We start from the raw sequence: 25,325 nt of genomic DNA on the forward strand, positions 1-25,325 counted from the left end.
AAGTGCGATTGTGTTCTGCATACAGTATACAGAAACACACAGAGGGTATTGCTATGCAGAGAACATAGACAATACACACCCGCACACTTAAAATAAACACACACGCATTCTTCTAAACTGCCGGAGCCCACCAAGTTACCCTGTATTTACATAATTGTTCTTTTATCTTGATCTTAACTGCCAAATTGACCACAGTGAGGTCCAGCATACTTGTGGCTACACAAAGAAAGCAAGGTAATAGGGACCATCTGTGTGTGTGAGTGATTGCGTGTGTGTCTCACCTAGATGAGAGGGGAGGTGCTTCCCATTAGCCAGCAGGCAGAAAGTGATGCTGACACTGGAGGTTGAACACAGAAAAAAAAATGAAAAAAAACCCAAAAACATTATAATCCTTAAAGGTACCGTAAACAAAATTTTAAACAATAGTATAGCAGCAACAACTATTTTCTATGTAATATATAGTGGAGTAATGGCGTCCTGAGCAGAGAAAAAAAGTCACACCCCCCTATGTGTGTGTTGTAATGTGAGTTTCACTGGTCTCTTGTTTTGGTAGCTGGTCTGACAGCGTGTGCACGTTACTGCATGTACGTGTGCATGTTAGTGAATGTGAGTCCCTCCTGTAAACCGTTGATTAACGCACAGGCACCAACGTGAAACGACTTTCCAGAATTTCCTACACTAAAGAGGAAACCATGAAAGCCCTCTGATAAAGAAAGAGATAAGACCAGAGCACAGGCAGACTGAACATAGGGACTACCGGCTTAAATTACAGTCAGCCAGTCGACTGTTAAAACATCTATAAAGTTTTCATAAAGTGTCATAAAGGCAGCCGGCCCCAGCAGATAAGTCCAAGGCTGAATTTCTTTCCCATTCTGACTGTGGAGCCAATAATGGTCTGGCTTTACCAAGCTGGAGAACTGTACGAGCTGCTGAAGGATCCAGGAGGATCTCCTACAAGAGGCATGATAACTTGCTGTTACCCATATTATGAATTTGTTCGACAAATGTTGCTCTTGCTAACTGGCTGACTGCCAGCATTGCTGTAGCATATCATGGCAATGCTAGCGTGGGCTAATGGTTGTGGCTTCTTTGTATTTTGCTGGCTCTCGTGTTCACAGGGTAACTTTATTCAGTCGTGATTCTTGTGTGTTTAGAGGCTGCATACATGTAATCCAGTGCTAATGTTTGTTCATCCTCACTGTTTACTCTCTCTCTACATCATGTCACTGAGTTATTGCTAATGCTAATGGGACATCCTACTGCGGCTGCTTAAAAACTCTCAACTGGCGAAACACAATAAAAAGCCAAAGGAAACACAGTGTGTTTATCTCTGCGCTGACTGTGTCCCTTTTTGAAAAATGTGTCTATAAAACAACACATTTAATAAAGATCAGTGTAAACATATACAGCTATTGCTTGTCTGTTGTATTTCTGAGAAAGTAGAGCTGTTAAAGGCGTCTTTTGCTGTTCTATGAATCCATAGTTGCTGTTACCACGGTAACCATGGGTGTCACCAAAACAAATGAGGAGTGAAAAAAGTATCTAATTCTTCAGAAAATCAGTAGACACACACGTGTCTGTGGTTGTATAAAGGCTCACATGAACCATGGGTACGCGTAGTGCTGATGCCAAACCATATCTGATTCATTTCAAGAAAGTTACAACCCTTTTTCCAACCTTTTCAAAGCTCAATACTCCACTCTACTCTCCCCACCTTTTTTCATCTTTCCATATAACTACTCCACCTTACTCCCACTCCCTCTTCTCCACTCCTTCTGTCTCCTTTTTGTTTCCAAGGTAGCAAAAAACACCAATAAACACAAAAACAAGACTCACTTGTATCAACCTACCAGGCAGATACTAAAACGCCAGCCAGTTTGGCAAATGCCCACCACAGTAGTCTAAAAATGTTCCACATTTAATGTGATGGTTAAAGTGAGCTTGTGGAAAGAGCTTGACTGAGATTGAAAGCTTGGTGTATTTCCCCTTTTATTCACTGGATCTAAGAATACTGAGTGTGTAGTTCAGAGCAGCCTGGACAGGAAACTGGTAGGAACATGAAGTCATTTGACATTCTCGTGAGGAAAAGTTTAGAAAGCTGCAATTGAGCTAAGATGTGTGTTACATAACATTTGCAAGACTTTCCATGTTCTGTTATTCTGTCAGAGAGCTCATTAAATACTCTTCCACTACAGTGACAAATACTGCATGTTGGATCAACAGTGTATAATCTTCCTATTGATATACAAGTGGAGCTGAACTTTACCAAGACACATCAATGGTTTCATTTCTAGCGGTCAGCTCACAGGTCTTCTCCTCCTGGTTGAACATGGTTGGCTGCACTGTGAGAGACGCGCTGGCACTCACTATTGGCCGAGCCCTGATTGAAGACACAGACCATGGAAGAATGAGAATAAATAGAAAGATCTATTTATGTGTTATTACACTGCTGAGGGCACTAACATACCTGTACAGCACTGCTTTATCTACCCCAAAGGCACCGACAATCAGATCTGCAAGGAGAGAAAGTGAGTTTAATGAAGACTTCATCCATGAAGATAAGAGTGCTGATAGAGGCCTGGTGGTGGACTGTTCTCTGCAGTACCTGGGTAGCCATTTTGATCCAGGTCTCTATTGCCTCGCAGAGCAAAGCCAAAACTGGCTGGGAACGAGCTGGAAGCCCATTGGCCAGAGAGAGTCTGAGTGGGCGTATCCATCAGTCCTCCAGCATGACCGTTATAAATGAGAACCAATCCCTGCTGGTCTTCTCCTCCGTAAGGGCAGCCAATGGCCATGTCTGATTGTAAACGGCAGCAACACACTGTTACATTCTTTTCTCAAAATCTGTGTATACAACCTGTGTATGTATATTACATTCACAGCAATTTACAGTGAGCACAACACATTATGATTATATCGCTAAATCAGCGAAACTATAAACAATCATTGTTATGGGCTGGGGTAAAAGTTTTTTCATGGGCCAGTTAAGAAGTTACTGATTATTATCTTCAGGTGATTTGCTTTGTTTTATGGTGATTTACTTCATTAGATTTAGCAGAATCATGAGTGAATATAAGGTGACTCTTCCAGTAACTCAGTTGGAGCTGCCAAATACCTAGTTTTAAATGAGCGCTGGAGCATTAAATCAGTTGCTTTGACCATTATCATCAACAAAATATTCACTAGTTCCTGCTTCTCAAATGTGAGTCCTTGCTTTTTCCTGATTCATATCAGTCTGAACTTAATATTTTTCAGTTTTATGCTAAAGGTCAAACAAAACAAGAAATCTGAAGATGTCGTTGTGGATTCTGAGAAACTGTAATGACATTTTCCAACATTTTTCCCTCAGTATTTCCCCTTAAGTAACGTCACGTTTATTATAGAATAAACTATTTATTAGGGCTGCAAATATCACTATTTTCATGAAAGATTAATCTCATTATAATTGCCCACGGCCCAAGATGATGTATATTTTGTCCAACCAACAGTAGAAAACCCAAAGATATTAGGTTTTCATGTTTGAAAGCAACAAATCCTCAAATTTGAGACAGTGAAATCAGTCAATTTTGATGTTGTAGCCTCAATTTAAATCATGATGGCTCATTAAAACACTCCACTGAGCCCAGACTGATGAAACTTTTAACTCTTAAAGCAGTGTCAGAGAGAAAAATCTTTGGGATACATCAGTGTGTAATTTATCCCATAGACCTTCACATAGCGTTTTAGTTTGAAAAATAATGAATAGTTAAATGAATATAAAAATCACTGCTGTCTAATTAATGCTATTACCATCCAACATTTAACTCATGCTGTATGTACCATTAAATCCATCTTGGTTGAGATCACCCAGTGGAGCCAGGGAGGAGCCAAATCGGCTGAAGGCCTGCTGACCAAGGAGGTGGGACTGGCTTGCCTCCAGCTGCAAAGGGCCCCTCTGGAGGTACACGTACACCTTTCCCAGCTCCTCCAGACGCCCGTTGGACCCACGACGCATGAACATTGGAGCTCCCACCACCAGGTCATCCAGACTGGGGAGGCAAGCAAAGGCAAGAGTGAAATAATGTGGATAAAGGTGGAAGGAGAAGAGATATCTAAAAGTGTCTTATTTTCCCTAAATTAACCCCTTAAAGGAGCTATTTTGTAAGTTTTGCTATTGCTACATAGCCAACATTAGCATTAACAGCTGTTTACTTACCAGTCTTGACAAGAGCTGCAGCTAGCATTGCATTGACAATACAAGCAGCACTACTTCTTCAGTGATTTGTTATCAGAAAGTGCTAAAACAGTCCAGCTGAACCAGGGCTAGCTGGTTAGCAAGCTAACTTCAGCAGAAGAAAAGAAATGATAGAAAATGAAACAAAACAAGAGTTAACATTGCCGTTGCTTTCCGCCTCTGGAGACAGCTGTTGGTGAGTTTGATGTTGAACTCACAACATTTCTTAGTAACAGCTGTTAATGCTAACAGTTTTCTCCTTTTATTCAGAGGAGTTATTTATAAGTTTTGCTATTGCTACATGGCTAATATTAGCATTAACATCTGTTTATTTACAAGAAGAAATGTTGGGAGTTCATTCCATTACTCGCCAACAGCTGTCTCCAATGGCGGAAAGCAAGAGCAATGTTATGTCTTGTCTCTATCACATCTTTCCTTCTACTCAAATTAGAATGATAACCAGCTAGCCCCCAAACTCACTGTAGCCTCCAATCTGCCCTGACGACGTAGCGCTGCTCAGAGGGCATATTATAACCTCTTGTATTGTAAAGACAATGATGGCCAAAGCGACAATCAACACCACCTGCTCCTGGCAAGAAACCATGTTTGGCAGCAGAGAAAACTTACAAATAGTCCCTTTAAAGACACAGTGAACTGAGAAATACAGTTTCCTAATTCCTAATCCTGTTTAATAATTGTTCACTCATCTCTTGCCACATGTAAACATGTTTTTAAAAGTCGTTTTTGTATTATTATATAAAAATCCGACTCCTCTTTCTATAAAACAAAAATATTTTTGATTGCTCAACTCGAACTCAGGAGAAATTAGTGTACTGAAAGTTGTGGACATTCAAATGACGAAGTGTCTAAAATCATGTCTGTGCCTGTGACTCACTGATACTAAGTGCAGTCTAAATTAGTGCAATGCATATTTTCTGAATCAGTTCTAAAGGGTGACAAACAGTCATTTTGGTGGGTTACACTAATACATTAAAAACAAAACCAAAAAAAGTTCTCACAGTGTGACTCTACCAGGGCTGGAGAAGTGAAACAGGCAGAGAGGAGCTATATAGAGAGAGTGTACAAAATATTTCAGCAGAAAGGGGGATTTTCATGACACATTACTGAGGGGACAGGATGAGCAAACAAGTGTGTGAAACTTCCAAAAGAGTCCTACTGTTGACCTTTGTTTCAGTGACCTCACACTTCACTTTTAGTCTCCACATTTCTTCAAGCACCTCAGCTCCTTTCCCCTATTTTTTTTTTTGCCAGCATCTGTGTCACCGTCACTCCACTCACTCACCCGTCGTTGTTGATGTCGGTGGCTGCCACTGCGTAGCCAAAGTAGGACCCCATCTGGAAAGTATTACAAACAAGACCCAGTTAGCCTGTAATCACACCATGCTGTATAGATCCCTTTTTTTCTTTCATTTTCTTTCTCCATGTCCTTTTTCCCTTTTGTACCTTCCACCACCGCCCCCACAAGCTCTCCTCTTCAATCTCTCAATCCCACAATCCCCTGGGGTCTCTTCTTCTTCCTTTTCATGGAGCTCAGTGTTAGAGCTTCTGTAAGCTCCAGGAGAGGTAGGGGGTCTGGAGATTGGGGACTCGAACTCCTTTAAAACTCACTTGGAGAAAATACTCATGGGATTTGGGTTTTTCCGGTTTAATTTCATACGTATGATAAATTAGGGTCAGGTTACAACCTTGCGTGATTCTCACTTTCCAAAGTGATTTGCAGTGCAGCTACACAGAAGTGAGTTTGGAGACCCTTGTGGAAAACAAAACTGAATACTGGCGTTGTCTTCCTGTACCACACATGCAACACAGCTCATATCAACATAAATCAAACTGAGGCTCGGGACAAAGTTCAAATCCACCATGATACCAGTACTGTTTTACCACACACATTCACACTCTGACATGATCAACACTTTCTGAACCAGCTGAATGTTCATCTGAGGTGAGAAGAGATCACCTAGCGATCCACCATTATTGATCACATTCCTTTGATTCTCTTTTTATCTCCACAGGACAGTAACAGGAACCAGAGCAGCCCACCTCACTCATGTGCCACTTTGGACACAAAGGGCCCTAGAAATAAAAGGGAACGCTACGTTGGTATAAACAGTGTGGCAAAATCAGGTACTGCCAAGATGGTGACGGCGAGCAGCCCACTCTGAGCTTCAAAACCGCTCTTCAGAAACCTATGAGTAACATAACGCAGGCTACGTCCATCTTCATATACAGTCCATGATATTTAATCATATCACCCAACCATAGTATAAAGTATGCAATTAGGACATAACATGGATTGTTAAGACAATGAAATGTGACTAGAAAGAAAAAATTGCACATATCAATGTCTTGAAAACTTATTTATAAGTTTGATTCCCCAAATCAACAGGGCCTCCTGCACAAAGACCCTCTGGTGTGTTTTTGCAGCTGACTTTGACAGAGCAGTCCAAGCACCCACAGAGGGACCAGTGTTCACCAACAGAGCGCAGAGAGAGTTTACCTCAGATCACTCTCACTATGACCTAACAGTTTATTCAGCGCCCTCCGCCCTGAGACTGACACCACTGAACAGTCACTGATGACCTCCCACACCGAACGCACGCAGCCACACACACACACACTCAGGCACATGCTTCCCCTTGTGTCCATGGTCACATGCTCTTACAAGTTGCAATATGAAGCCTTGTTAAATTACACAAGAAAAAAACAGACAAGGTTTTCGGTTCTTAAAACTACAAATATATCTTCTTATGGCTCATCACTAAAACATGAGCCTTCAATGCCAGCTATGGTACACTGTGGATCATATCTGTTGCACTCTTGTTTCCAAGTCGGTGGTGAACATTTCACACACTAAAATACACAGCAGATGACTAATTTGTTTGCTCTGAAGAAAGTTTCCAAAAATGGACCTGGCTGCTGAGTTAGTGTCATTTTGTTTGAAAAAAAAATCATCTGTGGGTTATATTTAAAGCAAAAGGACTAAAAGCCAAGCAAGTGTCTGACAGAGCAATGCCCCCTCTCTTGAGCACTTTCTATTTATTGTAAAAAGCACATGCTGAATCAATACAGTGACAATATGAACACAATCCTGGTGCTCTTTCTGGGTTTGATTTACAGCTTTCAGAAGCCATGAGCTGTGCATACAGTAAGCTAGACCTCTGACCCTGGTATAGGCCTCTTCTCCACAGGGCAAATTCCTTCATCTTCAACACATGCCACTTTAAATGTGTACCCACATATGAAAATAGGGGCCAGGCTAAAGTACAGAAAATCTTCAGCCAGATGTGCACATACCTGCTCCCCTGTCAAGTTGAGCAGAGACTTCAGATCCCTTCCATTTAATATGGACACCTATTTTGAGACAAACAGAAGTCATTATTGATTACAAATTGTGGTTCATAATGCCAGAATACATTTACCTCATGTATGTTTATATGGATATTATTTCACTTTTATATTTTGCTGACTATTAGCACTGTAAAATGGTGTAAAATGAAAATGTGGGGACTCCTTACTAAACCATACAGCATGAGTCCTTTAGGAACTCCTGTGATGAAATCTGCAAAACAAAGAAAACGAGGCAAAAGGTTAGGAGGAGTTATTTCAAATCAAGACTGATAACTAAGAATGCAATACAATGTTGGATAAAGTTTGTGACCTACCACCAAAACCACAATTATCAGATTTTTTTTTTTTTTATTCTTTGGGTTTCTAAACGTGCTTGCTTCCTGAAAGACTTAATAATCCCTTTCCGTTACAACACAGTCACGTGTGCCAAGACTGAGCAGTTAACTATTAGACTTGCAGGGGGAGTCAACACACTCTGTAGTCAGCCATGCATTTTGGCTCTCAGTACTGTAAATATGACCCTCACCTTCCTCATCGTCCCCGCTGAACTCACCACCAGCAACAGAGTAACCTGCAGGAGAGATAGAGGGTAAAAGTTGGAACAGAGAAAAACAACTGAGTTTGGAAATGGTGGATACAACATTACTGACATTACAAGTGACTTGAGTCTGTTTGAACTTGAACTTGGTTATAACAGTAATTATTAGAAGCATAAAAACATGAAGCACTAGTGTATTATTTTTTGCAGTATTGGTGGTTAGAACAAACCCACAAGCTTTAAGTGTAACATTTCATTTCATCATTTGACTGATGCTCAATTGATTGATCATTAACACTGATGTGACACATGGGTCAGATTAAATAGTCAGGGTGCAGTAGCAGGACGTGCCAATCCAGGAGTAGGAAAAAACTGAAACATCTACTGGAATTGGACAGTGACATATGCTGATACATGTCCAAGACGCTGTGCTAGCTTGTCATCATGCACTGCCACATTCATGGGAACATATTTTTAGGAGTGGGTGCTGCATATATAAGCAAAAAAGGTCTGTATGGGGTTGTAACAACATTGTAAATCACATCTTGAAAGCCCAACTAAATATGAACTTTAGTATTTTGTTCAGCTGATGGAATCCATGAACCACAGACACTACACACTATACGAAACATAAGAAAAGAAAAGAACCGATCTTGAAGGCTCACGCCACTTGAAGTTATTGGAACAAAAGATATTGTGGTTGACAGAGACCAGGAGAGATGGTAAGGTAAAAAAGGTCTCTAAACAGTTTGCAGTTTAGAAAGTCAGCTGTTAGTGGACAGTTATTGAAGTGTCCATAAGGGAAAGAATACATCCTCTGGGGAGCATAAACGTGATGAGACAACTGAAGAAAAATCTGCAGATTTGATTTTAATACATTTTGTCAAGATGGTGACACTAGGGACGCCTCGGTGGCTTGCGTACCACATGGACTTAGTCCTAACCGCAGCAGCCATGGTTACACATCCGACCCACATCCCTTTGCTGCATGTCATCCCCTCTCTCTCTCCCTGACTTTCCTGTGTATATATCTGTCACTGTACTATCAAAAATAAAGGCAAAAATGCCCCCCAAAAAATATAACTTTAAGATGGTGGCAATAATGTTAAGGTGAATGGATCACCGAAAACATTCAAATCCTCTGGGGACCATGCAAATCCACAGTAAATTTTTAATTCATTAACTTCTCAAACTTAATCCTCTGGGAACCATGAATATGTGTATCACATTTAATGGCATTCTGCTACTGAGATATGTCTCTTGGGGCCAAATTGTTAGACAGACAAACCAACCGACTTGGATCATGAGGTATAAAAACATACAGCTGTAGCTGTTGCTGTCCCACAATAGTAATATAAGTAGTGTACTATAAGTAGTATAGTAGTACGTTCTCACCCAGGTAACTGTCATCATAGCTCCCCTGCACCTGCTGGGTCTGAATCTGCCCGGCAACTGACAGCAGAAAATAAGAGGGGTAGTAGGCCTTAACAATCTCCTCTGTGGTGGCTGAGATCAGCTGACCTGTAGGATGGAAGGGTAACAAAGGGTTAAAGGTCAGAGGTTAAAATAAGACATGTGGCTTTTGAACTCCGGCTCATGAGTCATTCCACTGTAGTTCATTGACTGACAAAGATGACGGATCGATTTTCTGGATCCCTCAAAGGAAAAAAAAATCCATTGGAGGATATCTGCTGAAAAGCCACGCTGCTCCACATTCCTCTGAGCTCACCTTGCCAGTAAAAGCTGCCTGGTCCTCCAAGTACAACCCTCCCATCCTGTAACACACACAGCAGTAGCCAGAGCTGAGGAATCTGTGTGTCACCAGTTTCATCATGAGCTTCAAACAAACTCTGCAAGTCTGATCTACACAGTGTAATCTCCATCGCTTACATCAGCCGAAACAGAGAAACCGTGACTGTGTGATTATGTAGAAACACAAATATTTCTCTTACCTTAGTGAAGTCGGCACTGAATCCCCCCTGACAATAACCCTGTCCTGCAGGTCCATGTCTTTCTGCAAGGAACAGCACCAAAACATGGCAAACTAATACATTTTCTGTTGCACACAAACACCAAAAGAAGAAACATTCTGTTCTTGTGAGGGCAGCATTTAATTGTTCATTATCCCAAGGCTCAACTTCATTTGAACAACAGAGGAAAGCACACACAAAAAAATCATCAACTACCACAACTATTTCTTTTTACATTGTATGATCTGCTTTCTGTAGCAGCTCTGCTTATGGCTTTACCATTGCCTGGCAACAGTTTTGACGATCTACTTCTGTTAATGATTTTAAAGAGCTGACCTAAATTAAAGACAGAAACCTTTATAAGATATGCAGGTAGGGGTATTCAGAATATGCGACACAAACATATTTTAGGCTGGCTGTAAAAATGCCAGTAAACAATAAAAACAAAATAGAATGTGCAAGACTAATCCTAAACTAGAACCTTCTCTTCTCCTCGATGTGTCCACAGTTTGTTTTTAGCCTGTATTTGTTCAAATCTGGCAAAAAAGCACAATCAAAGGTATGCCGAATTAGCAGCACTGATGTGCAGGCAGCTACCACTGGATTACTCTGAGACTGAAGAAAATTTAAAGATGTGAGGCAAGTTCTGGAGTTTTAAAGACTGCCTTTTTTTTATGATTTCTAAGCGATGGACCTCCGATGGGCGTCGACGATAATGGTATGCTCAGGAAGTGTAAATCACACTGAACCTAAAAATGTCTGAATCATGTCTTTGTGAGTTATGAGGGTTTTAAAGTTTGTTATTCGCCTCCATGAGCTGTTTGTCACAGCAACTGCTTCTGCTGCAGAAACACTGCTCATGTTGCTCCGTGTCGGTTGGATTAAGGTGAGTTTGCTAACACTCTGGCCTTTTCAACTTGGTGGCGGCTGTGTATTTCTGCCATCGAGTGTCATGAATGCAGCTTTAAATCCTCTGGAGGTCAGCTGTATCTGCAGAAACTCACCTGTTCGACAGGGTGCGTACTCAACAAAAGTTTTGAGGCTGTCTACAGAGAGGTAGCAGGTTCCTGTAACATCAGCAAAGGGCGTGTCGTGTTCAGTCCTCCAGTAATACCTGGGAGCACAAGCCTGGAGAGAACAGAGAGACAGCTCAGCGACAAAAGAAACTACTTATGTTTTCTAGCTCAGGAGCGTTAAATTGACCCTAAACTCCTTCCTTGAAAATCAATTGTGCAATCAAAGCTTAGCAAATATAACTAGACAGAAAATCTGTCAAGGGTTTCAAGCTGCGCTTCTAGCTGGGTACCAATTCACGGGCCGTATCCTTTGGAGGCTGCATTTGAAGACCGATTGCATCACCGTGGCACGACCAGGCTGTGCCATTTCAAAGGCTCCTTCAAAATAAAATGTGGCCTTCTTCTCCTGGGCAACCAAGGCTCCAACGGGTGGATCCTTCATAGCCTGACCTATCCCAAGGTTCATTGCGCAGCGATAGTGAAAATACTATGGCAGCAAGCAGCACCGACAGAGAGCCTGAAGATTAAACTTTTAAATGTAAGTTTTGGGTTTCAGCTCATCTCAACAGCCGACGGTACAACTGTTAAAACCAAGGGCCTTAAAACTGCAAGCTTTTGTAAAAATAAAAGTTATGTGTTGTCAAAGTTGCTAGGCAACAGGAACAGCACTTGGTAAGGGCGGGCACAGCTGGTGACTCAAAGCAAGAATCCTCTGTAGACCAGACCATCTCATTTCTGTTCGGTCTTCGTGGTCTACGAAGGGCCACACCTTCATAGATGGCGTCCTCCGGAGGACACAGCTCATGTTTCCACGTCTTCTACATGAATTATCAACCAGTCACGATGTTGACTTTTTGCCTGTGACATGTAAGTTTTTACTGTTTTTTTTTTTTTTTGCATTCTTGTGAGTTAACACCGTGCATACATACAACCTCCATGATCCTTTGCCACATGGAGCCCTTTTTAAAAGATTCCTACTCGTGTGATACCAATGAAAGTCTCTTGTCTGAGTATAATGTGTAATAAAACATATCAATGATACATTTGTTCTAAGAAATTGTTCAGATAGCAAGTAGCCTCATGTAGGTAAATCATCCAAACTGACCGACAATCATTCTTACCAGGATGCTGTTGCCATGGGAACGCACAATAGCTCCAAACCACTGATGGGACTTGAACTCAACCTGAGTGTTCACATCATTAACATAAAAATATCGATCACCTGGAAGAAAAAAAAAGAATATGTAGAAAGCACGTTTACCCACATGTGTAAGAAGCACTTTAATAACTGGAAATTTTATAATCGCTACACTGTTTTTACTTCTCTGGGACTTGAAGGAAACTTCAGTGATGTCAGGAGTTGCTATTTTAACTAAGTCAAAGATCCCCCTGTCATCATTTTGCGCTGTCAGGGCTTCATTTGAGAGCCTTCCCCACATGTTCTTGGCTTTTTACATGGATATTTTATGGCCTTGTTCCCGGGGTCTGCAGTCTTAATCCATCCTCCATGCTATGGCAGACATCAAACAGCTCAAAGGGACTTGGACCTTGTTGTTACTGTAACCCAAACGGCTGTACTTCATTGTCAGGATCTGTTTTAAGAAGAGGCCCTGGCAGTACGAAGGCATGGAGCGGTGATGAGGGATGGGGGTGGTGGAGTGTGTGCTTGTGTGTGTGTGTGTGTATATGTGTGTGTGTGTGTCTGTGTGTGTGTTCAGTAACATTACGCCTATATGATTTTTACTTTCAACAACACAGTGTTAATAATTAATTTGGAAAAATAAGGCAGTGATATTTTTACTTTGATTACTGCTCCTCTTGAGCCAGGTAAGCCAGCCAGGCTGCTTTTATGGAACACTGTAAAAGCGAGTTTCTGACTTGGAAAAACAGTTCACATCCTTATTCAAGTACTAAATAAAAGTTTGTGATGCTGAGATTTGCTGTCAGTCCTAATTTCTTCTACATGCTGGATCACACCTACAGTGAAAAAAAGTAATCAATCATTTTTGCCATTCAACATCATTGAAAAGTCACTCAAGAAAAACTGATGCCTTCAATGTCCCTGAAAGTGAAAGTCTGTCTAGTTCTTGTTTGAGCACTTGAGAATATTTAAATCATACTAAAAATGTGCTTGTAACTGCGTAAGCTTAACTGTGGTATATACTTTCTGATATATGTGCCTGCTGTCTGTAGCAGAGTGGTGACATTAAACTGTCCTGGCTGCAGCTCAGTGCGTCTGTTTGGTTGATGGAGTCTGGCCTGTGTCCTCAAACACACCATGAATCCTGAGGCCTGTGATGGGAAATGCAAGACTACTGAATGTAAAAGCATGTGTGTGTAGACATATTTGAGCATGTGAACATACTCTAAGTGTGGTTCTGCACCCTTTTTCACAATGTATCGCGTTTCAGAGACAGTTTGTGTTTGTAAACATTTTGTAGGTATATGTTTATGTAGGCAGGGTTTTTGCACAGTCTGGGTAAACCACCATTCGATATCAGCATGTGTGACTGCGTACGATAAGTTCGACCCTGTGATCCTCAAACGGCGATCCTTATCACTTCCTGCCTTTGTGATGTAAGTGATTATTTTCCTGGCATTGCCGGGGGCAGCCCAGACCCTCTGGGGTCCTTGTCCCCGTAATGACTCTGCCCTAATTAAAGAGCGCTCACAACATCGGGCCCGAGTCCAGCAGGAAATCAAAGCACTGTGAAAACACTGCAAACACAGCCTGTGCCCCAAAATGGAGACCTCACAGAGGGGTGGAGTGGAGGAAAGCCTCAGCCACCACTGAAACACAGGAGAGACATCAAAGCCTGGGTTCAATCAGCACAGAGAGGCGTTGGATTAGGAGCCGTAAGATGGCAGGGAGCTGTACTTCTGACCTCAGGGTCAACCACAGCGGTGCTTAACACGGGATGCTACCTATAGCTACAGCCACTTTTATGGCTGGTTAGAGACAGCTGAGAGTTTATACTGCACAGTCCCGTCTCAACTGTTTAACAGTCCTGTTAGGGAAAGGGACATTTTTATATCCTGGAACAATGTGAGTTACCAACTGCTGCTGTGATTATGATGTAGGGAAAATTGTCTCCCTTGGGTTCTAAATATAGAGCTTGAATCTTCACAGATCACATTTTTATCCATGTGGTTAAAAAGAGACCGACCATCAATTTAGGTTTAACAAGACACCCTACCTTGCTTGTCAAAGTTGATAATGCTGCAGTTAGTTTGGCTCCAGGGGCACAAGTACACAGCTCCTCCTTCAGTGATGTCGGGTTGGCTGGTGTTGGCTTTCGGAGCACCAATCAAAACACTGATACTAGATGGAAGAAAAGACAAATAAATCTTACATAATGTGAAGAAGATTATACCAAGAAACATCTGTTAAAAATATATAATTAAAAAGTTTTGGCCTAGACGCAGCTGATGAAATAAATATTATTACTGCTCCAAAGGTTAAACTCTATGATTAATGTCACATCAAGTTAAGCATTACCTCTGCTACCTCAGCATGAAGTCTAATTCAGCATTGAAATCCCTTATTGCCTTCTAAAGACTGAATTTAATAACCAGTGTAGACAGAGGAGCCTTTTGGAGAAGCCAAAAACACTGTAGTTACTACATGATGCCAAATAAAGAATTATTCTTCACTATCAAAGCCATAGTTGTGTCAACGTCCTCAGCGTCTCAGTGTCTTGTACTGTGTAATGAGTCCGGCAGAAGCACAACCATTTCACTTTGTGAGCCACACATATAAAGTGAAGTTTCTACTCCTCGCACTGTGAGTAAGCTAGCATTCTTAACGCTCCTTTTGGCCTTTTGTTTGGCCCAACTCCTGAGTGAAAAATCTGACATTTTAGCTACTAAATGTTCCCCTGTGTTCACCAGCTAGTCGCTAAGTATGTCCATCTGCTGTTGGTGCTGAACAGGTAGTATACAGCCAGTTTTTGAAAAGCTTGTTTGCTGAAAACAACAGCCTGCTGATGGAAGTTGTGACAATGAACCAAAACAGTAAATCTGCAGGTTGTAAAACCAAAAGAGTTTGCTGAAAGACACTAAAAACTCAGTAGAGCCAAGGGGGACTGCAGAGTCGTATGATAATTCTCTGTGAGTTCGCCACTTTCGACCCCTTTCACATTTTGCGCAGTTATTTCATCCATTGTAAATGTACAAATAGCAACTAGAGCAGCTTTGAAGTTAGCATGCTTCTTCTTCTGCAACAGTTGGCTGAAAGATTACATGTCATACTGGGCCTCCATGAAACCTGAATGGTGGTGACACGACAAAATGCAATTACTGTCGCTCTTTTTAGCTTAATGAATGACAATCATCCTTGATCCTTGAAATTCTTGTCTGGTGATTTTTTTAGTCTTTGTTTAGGTGGCACTGTCATCAAGATGTAGTATGTGGTAATCTAAGTCTTCTCACAATGAAGACAGGCTATTTCATTTGAAATGTAGCTCTGCAGCTGAAGGGCTCAATTCGCTACTATTTCCATAAAGTTCTTTAAAGGTCCCATATAATATAAAGGTAGATGTCCATGTGTTGTTTGATGATAAAGCAGGTCTAGGTTCTATATTAATACTGTGAAAGTATCAAAGCCTCAGTCCACAGAGAAATGCACACAGCCTGTATTCACAAACTGAGCCTTAAAACCAGCCATCAGGACTTCTGTAACTTTGTGATGTCACAACAAAGCAGTCACCACTCTCAGCCATGCCCGAAACCCCGCCCATCTGGACCCATCATCCAGCTTTGCAGGATTTGGTTTCTCTGGGAGTAAATCTGCTATATTTTTATTGGATCACTCAGAAAATAGTCAGCCAATCCGAAGAGAGGCTCATAGAGGAGTTTGAGATGGTTTTATGTTCTTAAAAACACAAATATATCTTCTTATGGACCAACGCTTCAAATAAAACAATGGGAAAGTATAAAATATGGAGCTTTAAAAATGTACTTATCAAAACTGCCCTGCCAAGATAGCCACCTATCTGCTGGTTAGCTAGGAAGGTGGTTTTAAGCATTTCTCCAGATGGTTTCAGAAGAAAATGTGTGAGCAAGAGACTAAACAAGAACTATCTGGAGATATTTCTGCATATTTTCACTTAATGACAGTCTGGAAATTAATCAATGGCGAGAGCGCACCAGTGTGAGATAAAGCAAAACACATGCTACAGCTAAACATGATCACTGCATGTGTTTGCATGTAAGTGTGAATATCATGCAAATATAAATAAGCAAGGGTATGTATATGTGAGTGTGTATTACAAACCAGATTTCAGACAGCCCTGCTAAAAAGGCCTGGCCCACGGAGAATGGCACAACTTAAGACATTGGTGACTGATGACATTAGCAGAGATCAGACAGACTCTGTACTCCCCCCATCCCCCAAAATGTCTGGAGAGCAGAAGAGGAATATTTACATGGCTGGATAAGCTTTCCTTATAAACCACTCACTCCACAACCCCTCGGCCGACAGAGTGCAGGCTTTTTCTTTCAAAGGTATACGACTTTTAACCACCCGCCACCCCCTGTGATCTCTGCACATGTGGACTTGTAATATATACCTTGAGTCAATTAAAGGCACTAGTAATGAAAACTTAACATCCAACAATGGCCTCCTTAATAAGATGATTGTATCAGCGGGATGATGGATGCTTCTGTGGAGACCTGAAATCAGGATTCCTTTCCTGTAACTCACTTTCGACATGAACATCTGCAAACAAGAGGAATGGCTTATAGGCACAGCAAGGTCAAAGATGCAACTTGTAATTTTTAGGATTTATGGGCTCCACTGAATGCATTTACATGGCCACATTATTGTGAAATAAGTCATATCCTAATGGTAGGTCTTAGTTTAACTGTTGATAGGCATCATACCTACTACAAACATTTCTTCTACATAAAATAATGGTTCTTCTTTAAGACTTTCTCTAATAATTCATTTTCTCTAAAGTACTGAGTAGTTTCTAAAATTATTTAAAGGACCAGTGTGCAGGATTTAGGGAGATCAACTGTCAGAAATTCAATATATTATTCATAATTCTCTTTTCATTAGTGTATAATCACCTGAAATTAAGAAATGTTGTGTTTTTGTTAGCTTAGAATGAGCGCTTCATATCTACATAGGGAGCAGGTCCTGTTCTACAGAGCCATCATGTTTCTACAATAGCCCAGAATGATCTGCAAAAAAAATCATATCGCAATTGCAATATTAGTCACAATTTGAGTGGGAATAGCAATTTTTGCATTTCATTTTCACCAAAAAAAGAAAATACTGAAATGATGATGATGTGATTTTTGTTGGGTCTTGTAACAAGGTGTTTAGCACCCCAACGCTTCATTTATGGTATGTTGTGACGCATTTTACCTTTACCAAAAATATGTGATTTGGATATTGCACTTGGCCATATTGCCATTTCAATAATATTCAATTAATTGTTCAGCCCTATTTTACAGAAGCCCAGAATGGACAAAGAAAACACTGGCACTATAGATGGCCTTTGGCTTTTTTATGTTACCTGAAGGCCACCACTTGGTTCTCCTACACACTTGGAATGAGATGCCACTAAATCCTGGACACTGGTCCTTTAAACGGACAGGACAATCACCCTAGCTGAACTGCTCACAATGTGTAGTCATAAAGGGCAAAAGCCATAACAATAACCACTGATGTGTAATGATATGATCTTCCATAACATTCAGTAAGGAACACAATATACGTCCATGGAAATCAGCAGAGCTCCTCCATCCCAGTTAACGCTGTTCAGGGTTCTCAAGATTTTATCTGACTTATTACAATAAACAGCCGGACCTCTCAAATATCTGCTATATTTGGTTAACATGTAAATACGCTCATTAAACTCATACATATGTGGGTGGCCCAGAATTATCTGACAAAATACTCAATGACTGTGTTTCCTTTCCTCTCGTCTCAACCATGAGATCATGAGTGAATCTCTATGAGTAACTGAGAGGAAAAGGCATAAATAACAACAGAGCTGTGATCATTTCTGTAGTATGTTACTCAAATGCAGAGCTCACAGACAGGTTGGTAAACATAAAGAGGTTCACTGGCATCAGGTCACAAGATTTCAGTAGCTGTGTCCCTAAGTATTGGAAAAACTTTGACCCGAAGGTCAGGGGATAAAGGTTTTTGCACTTCAGTGTCTGGAGATAATGAATATCTGAACCAAATTTAACAGCAGCCAATCCAGTTACTGTGAAGATATTTCACTAAAAATGAAAAATATCAAGCTTGTCATGATGCTAAAGAAAAAGCATCAGTGGACTCATCCTCTGGAAATTATGAACATCTGTAGAACATTTTATGGCTATCAACATTTCAGTGTGAACTGTACCCACAATACCCTGTACCCTGTCCCACAATGCAATTCACTAATGCAAAAAATTTAATTAAGTTCATTTAGTGGTAAACCAGCCAAAGGAAGATCTTGGTAAACAAAAAATGATGTAATAAATCTCTGAGTTTTTTCTCTTTGAGGAGTTTCCTTGCCAGTGACAAACTAAAGTTGCAGTTTGATTGATAATGGCTCATTTCATACTAGTACAAAACGGCCAATTATGTTGATTTTTCTGTATCATAACTTCAAAAACAGTAATAGGTATATAAACCGCACTACATACAATTAGAGTGTAGTGCAGAACTGGGACACAGCTCATTATTTAAGGTGGGTTTTCCAATTTCTTTCAGTCCACTTTTGGACCTAGTCAAAGAAAGCACATAGCCCTGATGATTACAGTAAAAATAAACATAAAATGTCTTTCCCACTTACCAAAAGAAAAAAAAAGAAGAAAAAAATCAGTCAGTCAATTATTTCCAGCCAAGTTAATGTGCTGAAACGTTCCAAACCTCACTCACATTTTACTCAGTTGTGATTATCTCAAAATTGGTCAAAGTGAAGTGAATGAGTCTTGGAAAACCCCTCATCAGTGATAGTGTACAAGCTGCCCAGTCTGCAATGTCTCTCATTACTGTCTGAATACTTGCACTGTACTAACAGAAAACATACTTCACTTACATTAATCTGCTGTGTATTTATTAACCATAGCCTGATACACCTGATATGAGGGAGGCTCTAACACACTACCAGACCTCTTGACTTAAACTGGACACGTTTGCTGAGACAGTGAAAACAGTGATGGCATAGTGAGGAACAGGAGCAACTCTTAACAGTCAAAACAGTCCAGTAATTGTCAGGCATGACAACCAGCAGAAACAATCCCATCAGCAGAAAGAAAACATCTCCCTCATATAGGAAAGCATCCTTTTCCTGCTGCGTTGTTTACCCACCACAAAACAAGAAGCACTATATTCACATGGAGATGTTCAGCAATAATTGTGAGCTGTCAGTATGTGTGAATTTGGTCAAAAACAAAGTGTGGTGTTGTTCATTGTAAGCAAAACTATTGCAGGCAAAAATGGGCTTAGTCTGTACAAACTGGTCTAAATCAACATGTCAGTAATTACTCCACAACATGTTCTCTAACCGCCAGAGGCTTAGTTAAGCAAACTGAGAGAATCTTAACCAATTTCCTCACAGGAAAATATCTACATTCATTAAACCAACATTGCTTTCACTGTTTGAGCCCTCAAGGATGTTAGTGAGGGAAAAACTGAGGCACAGAGAGCTGATAAGGTGTAACTGGGATTTATAAGGCAAAGATCTCAGCGGTTTAACCTTTTACAGGCACAGCGGTGCACATACCTTTCAAATAATGGCCGCTACAAGCAGGTTATCATAGAACAGATAAGGAACAGTTGATATGCACAAGATTCCTGTCATCATCTATACAGAGCTTTATGGTGATGTAAAACATCCTCCAGAGATTTCTCAGCTCTCGAGCACCACAGCTGTGAACAGCTGGCTGCGAGGACAAGCCACGATGTGTTTGACAGGGTGTGTTTCAGTTAGCTTGTTCGCCAGATAACTGTATGCCTACTGTACTGTACTGAACAGCTAGACACCATTGTCTTAGAGTAGAGAAAAGAAGAGTTCAGCACCATGGAAGAAAAATACACTTTTTTTTTTTTTAATTCTGAAAAGCTGTTGTTTTCAGTTTCAGTGTGTTAAGTTTTTAATTTCTTACCTTTACCCTATATCAGTTACGCTAATGCAATAATGTACATTAATATCTAGATGGTACTGAGTCTGACTACTCTTTTATACTGATACTAACAGAGCATCGTATTTCGTGAGCTTATATATTGTTTTGAATGTCAAATCTCCAAAGTAACAAAAGCTGTTAGATATTTTTTACATAAAATGTATCTAAAATACAGTCAGGCCTATTACAAAATTCCACATTTTACTTTAGTCACCAAATGCTCTTAAACTGAGCAAGTGAGTTTGAGCTGCGCCAGTTCACAGTTTATGTTTTACGATTTACGCCAAAAATGATCAGTGTGACAACTGAAAGGAAATGTGGATGAAGCTAACGGTTAGCACTGCGATTGTGCTAAATTTCACTAGTTAACAGTTAACTATCAAACACGGACAACAGACAAGATCATGGACCGCTGGCTTAAGAGCGGGTCAATTAAAAGAAAATCAAATGAAACCTCCAACACAACAGGCACAGTAGGCAAGTCTTATGTTTCACTGGTAATGTAGTCGCCACGAGTGAGACCTGTAGTGCGTTGATGACATCCAGCCTGTTCATATGTGTGATAATGTTGATGCTACATGAATAGCTCAAGTTGTTGCTGCAGTGTGTGAGGCATAAGGGTTGTCAATAATCAAAACTCAATCCCAGGTGCTATTATTCTGCACAAGCTCACCACAATACTACTGAAGTAGTAGGCCTAGGTCCCATTGGTTGTGGGCAGTTAGGTGGTCTGTGAATTACATTTTACTGGTTAAGTCCCTGGTCTGAAAGAGTTTGAGAAGCACTAAAATACAGTGGAGTCCCAGAGTCAGCTCTTTTTGAAAAAGACAAGTAAAACATTAACATGTTATTTTGTATGAAAATATAAAATATTGGAATGTAACATCCAAGTCAAACAATATAACTGATAATCTTGGAAATACTTTTACCCCCAAAAACCCTGTGGGTTTTGCAGAGATTGCTGGTTATATATGTTTTGAAAGATCAGATACATGGCTCTGTGAATACAATGGTAATACATGAGAGGCACTGGTGACTGGGGCTTGTCTGTGTGCAGCTTATATATGGAGCTCTATGAAGCCATCAGCCTTTGTTGATACACTTCACACCTCATTCATATCTAGGCTACTTTGAATAATGATTATGTGTGTGTGTTTGTTAGCCAAAACAGGTGATGGTAGCGTACATGCTGTGTCTGTAAGGCAAGAAGAACATGTTTGATCTCCCACTTTATCTCACACAGCAGTTCCTCATCTGTCGACAAAAAACCACCAGGAAACTCCAACTGTCCTTTCAGTATATATTCACAAGAAGATTAGAGTATTTCTTACTTTGCTGCTGGTTAACCCCCTACTCTCTAAATCACACACACACACACACACACACACACACAGACTTGTATGTCTGTTTCCAATCATACTCAGGCTGGAATCCAGTGTGTGTGTGTGTGTGTGTGTGTGTGTGTGTGTGTGTGTGTGTGTGTGTGTGTGTGTGTGTAATGAGACTAAAAACTCATACTTAACTTATAAATTATTCTAGGTTTCAGTGCAAACACATCCAGAACCCTACACTTAGCTTATATACCGACAAGCTCATCACTGTAAACTGAATGTTAACTTCATAAAAAGTTATGTATATGATTATAATAGTGGTAGTCAATGCAATATTACAGATATGGTACGATATATATGTATATATATATGAGAGAATAAAATAAAGGTGACTGCAGTGTAGTCATAAAGAGTCTATAAGACTGTATAAATATGATGATTCCATATGGCAGTCCTTCTCACAGTGGAGCCTCTGGAGAGCCTCAGGGCTCCTTGAGGGGGTTCCTGGGGGTCCCCAGCAAAAATATGATTTTTTTTATTTTTATTACAGCCTACTATGCTATAACTTCATCAGTAAGTAACACAATGACAGTATGTATGACTATTTTGGTCATGGGTTTCAAGCACACTCTTATCAAATGGGGGACCCTGGACTATATCTTATCAAATGGGGGTTTGTGGGTCCTTGATGTGAAAACGTTTGAGAACCACCGACATTTGAGACAATATCTAAAGGTAAAATGAGGCCATTACCACTGAAAAGGTCAGTTACTCTTTCATGTACTTCATATAATCCCTGTTGTGATATGAAAAGAGTGAGAATGCTGTAGATTGACCAACATTGACCTGGGGAGAACATGAAGCTTCGTGGTGATGGCAGAGACTTTACCTGGATGAGTTAGTGAAGAACTCCACTGAATAGCCGAAATAACTTCCCTGTGGTCCGGAGAAAACGACGCGCGTCTCAGTGTCCAGGTTAAAAGCTGCGCACAACTGCACCAAGACCACCACTACAGGTACAAGCAGCACGGCGCAATGACAACATTTTCCCCCTGACCGGGAAGGTGAAGGTCCAGGAACGGTGCCCATCTCTGCTTTTGCGCGTCTCTTCTTTCATTGAATAGCCGCAGCGCAAAACACATCATCCGTGCTGTTCCTTAATGTGGGACAGTTTGGGTCGGACTCATAGAACCGGCGTCCTGGATAATCCCCTCAGCTCCGACAGCTCCAGTGTACTGATCCAGAGTTAGTGGTGAAATGTAAAGAAAGGCAGGACTGAGTCAGAGAGAGAGAGAGAGAGAGGGAGGGAAAGAAGGAGGAGAGGGGGATCATTGCGACCTCACTTTGGGGTGGAGCTTTAGATATTACCAGACAATCTGGTCTCCAAAGAAAAAGAAAAGGAAAAAAAAAAAAAAAAAAGAAATGCTGTAAAACACGACAAGACACAGAGTCACGAATATCACAGCAAAACCTCCAGTCTGGGTTCAAATCAAAAAATTTATTAGACTAATGTGAAAGGAGACAGAACATTACAATGGAATATGATATGGGCAATAAAAACTCACAATTTATCTGCATGTTATATAATATACTAAAGGGAGATGACAGTAAACATGGTGAGGCTCTATTCATTCCATCGCAAGATGAATGATCTTTAAAGTTTGCAGTGGCAGATGTTTTAATATGTCATAACAGGAAAATCTCAATAATGGCTGTGTCCCATGTAGGTGAGCCAGGTCCAGTGCTTTGGGATTGTCACTGGAAAGACTTGACTGGGACAATGAATAGAACTCATACTCAACCTCATACTGACTTGTGATGGTATTTTCCCATGCGGTCTTGTTTCTGTTTCTTCTCATTATAGTTACATATATTATAGTAATTGTTTTGCACCACTGGCTTTATTTTTCTTTATGTGTACAGTTGTCTTGCACTTGCTGTGTGTTCTTTGTAGTGTATTTCTGTGTTTGTTCAATGGGCCTTTTAAATTGTGCCCTGGGGACAAATAATGTCAATTGAGTTGAATTGAATTGAATTGAATTGAATTGACTCAGGACTTCCCAGACAAGATTTGAAACTAGGTCAGACTTTGATCTTCCTGAATAATTGTGTATAACTTGCTACATGTCATGATCCGTATTAAACAACTGTGATGAATCCCACTGAAGACAATAATGCCATGTAAGGTGGTTCCAATTGTTTCCCTGCTTTAAAAATGTGAGTTAACTGAACGAAACTTGAACATTTTATCCAAAGTCTGGATTCTAGTAATGTAAAACAAAGAGAGTTAAGTTCACCAAATTTCATAGATAGTTAAAATTACAGTTGGTGTCAGGCTTTGAGACAATAATTGGTGCAACACAGGGACAGAAGTTACTATGCAGTGCATGAAAATTGCCTGGGGATGTATTCAAGCAATCTATGACCTCTATTGACAATAAGTATAAACTGCAACATGTCATGTGAAAACTTTTAACAAGACTTCTGTAGAAGTTTGTAGTATACACCCACTTTTTAATAGGTCTGGTGCAAGCAGTGTAGTAATGAGGTAATATTTTATATCATGATGTTAAACATAAACAAAGGTGTGAAGGTTTATTCCCTTTTGCAGCACAGACAACATTTCCAAACACTAAATTCAAATTACTTGTGAAAATCAACGTCTTCTCTCATCTTTGTCGTTGCTGTTTGGCAACAAATGGAAGCAGCAGAACTGTGGGTACCCTGACAGAAACCACCTGGGTACAAATGAAGTCTTTACCTGTATTACCCGGGGTCACTTTTATGCTTACGGTCATAAAAAGTTGTTGTTTTGCTTTGACATACTCTACATGTCAAGACAGAATTCAGTGTGACTAAACCTGGAAAACCCACAGACATCCATCTGCAGCCCTGTCTCTCATCAGTCTGTTGGAGCTAAACATACTGCCTGTCAGTTTGCCATGACAGCACGTGATTATTTGTAGGTTTTCTCCTGTGTGTGTGTGTGTGTGTGTGTGTGTGTGTGTGTGTGTGTGTGTGTGTGTGTGTGTGTGTGTGTAGCGTATAGGAAAAGAGGGTCCTGAATTTGAAGAACTCAGAGTCACGATGTGTTACCTGCCAAAGGCAACAGAACTTGGACAAAGAAAGTTTTCACTGTGTAAAAACAGATTTTGACATGGCACAGAGGAAGTACACTGTGCCCTGCAGAAGCTGATTGTACAACAGTTGGTTCCCCTCATAAAGTAGGCCTAACACATGCCAGCTGATGTTGCAATGTCCTGGATGCTGGTTGTTACTTTATCCAGGAGTTTATTTCATGAAGAGGTTTGAACAGAAATGTTTTCAATAAATTTTCATGGACAAGTCTTCATATTTTTTACTTTTTTATTTATAAGTTTAACTTTTATAAGTTATAATCCACAGCACAGAGGTTGATTTCAGCCCCACAGCTCACTGTAAAATCTAACTAATTCAACCCTATAATAAATTCTTAAATAACTCATCTTCTCTGTGTCCAACCATCAAAAGCTTCAGGTTATAGATGGTTAAAATTACAGTTGGTGTCAGACTTTTGAGACAAAGACCTGGTACAACTCAGGGAAAGAAGTTACCAGTATATGAAGATTGCCTGGGGTTGTATTCAAGAAATCAAGACCTCTATTGGCAACAAGCATGAACTGCAACATTTAACAACACTTCTGCAAAACTTTGTAATATAGACCCAGTTTTTAAGAGGTCTACAGCTGCACTCACTTACAGTAAAGTCATATTTTT

The 25,325-nt window shown here is 40.4% G+C and overlaps 1 protein-coding gene across 2 annotated transcripts in view; it reads right to left on the bottom strand.

Annotated features, from left to right (window-relative positions):
- Window positions 1-22,821, bottom strand: part of LOC111221828 (integrin alpha-5-like) — a 42,734-nt gene extending 19,913 nt beyond the window's left edge. For both annotated transcript variants that reach the window (XM_022745404.1, XM_022745403.1), the window contains exons 1-16: window positions 22,459-22,821; window positions 14,304-14,428; window positions 12,228-12,328; window positions 11,095-11,218; window positions 10,073-10,134; window positions 9,850-9,895; window positions 9,516-9,641; window positions 8,109-8,153; window positions 7,750-7,793; window positions 7,529-7,585; window positions 5,517-5,569; window positions 3,820-4,028; window positions 2,606-2,797; window positions 2,468-2,513; window positions 2,267-2,380; window positions 282-337 (exon numbers count right to left, since the gene is read on the bottom strand). In XM_022745404.1, coding sequence (XP_022601125.1) covers window positions 282-337; window positions 2,267-2,380; window positions 2,468-2,513; window positions 2,606-2,797; window positions 3,820-4,028; window positions 5,517-5,569; window positions 7,529-7,585; window positions 7,750-7,793; window positions 8,109-8,153; window positions 9,516-9,641; window positions 9,850-9,895; window positions 10,073-10,134; window positions 11,095-11,218; window positions 12,228-12,328; window positions 14,304-14,428; window positions 22,459-22,658 — 1,600 coding nt within the window. In that variant the 5' untranslated portion in view covers window positions 22,659-22,821. The remainder of the gene's footprint in view (window positions 1-281; window positions 338-2,266; window positions 2,381-2,467; window positions 2,514-2,605; window positions 2,798-3,819; window positions 4,029-5,516; window positions 5,570-7,528; window positions 7,586-7,749; window positions 7,794-8,108; window positions 8,154-9,515; window positions 9,642-9,849; window positions 9,896-10,072; window positions 10,135-11,094; window positions 11,219-12,227; window positions 12,329-14,303; window positions 14,429-22,458) is intronic.
- Between the last annotated feature and the right edge of the window lie 2,504 nt (window positions 22,822-25,325).

This window comes from Seriola dumerili, unplaced genomic scaffold (assembly GCF_002260705.1).
Source record: "Seriola dumerili isolate Sdu_G_001 unplaced genomic scaffold, Sdu_1.0 BDQW01000088.1, whole genome shotgun sequence".
NCBI classification, from domain to species: Eukaryota; Metazoa; Chordata; class Actinopteri; order Carangiformes; family Carangidae; genus Seriola; species Seriola dumerili.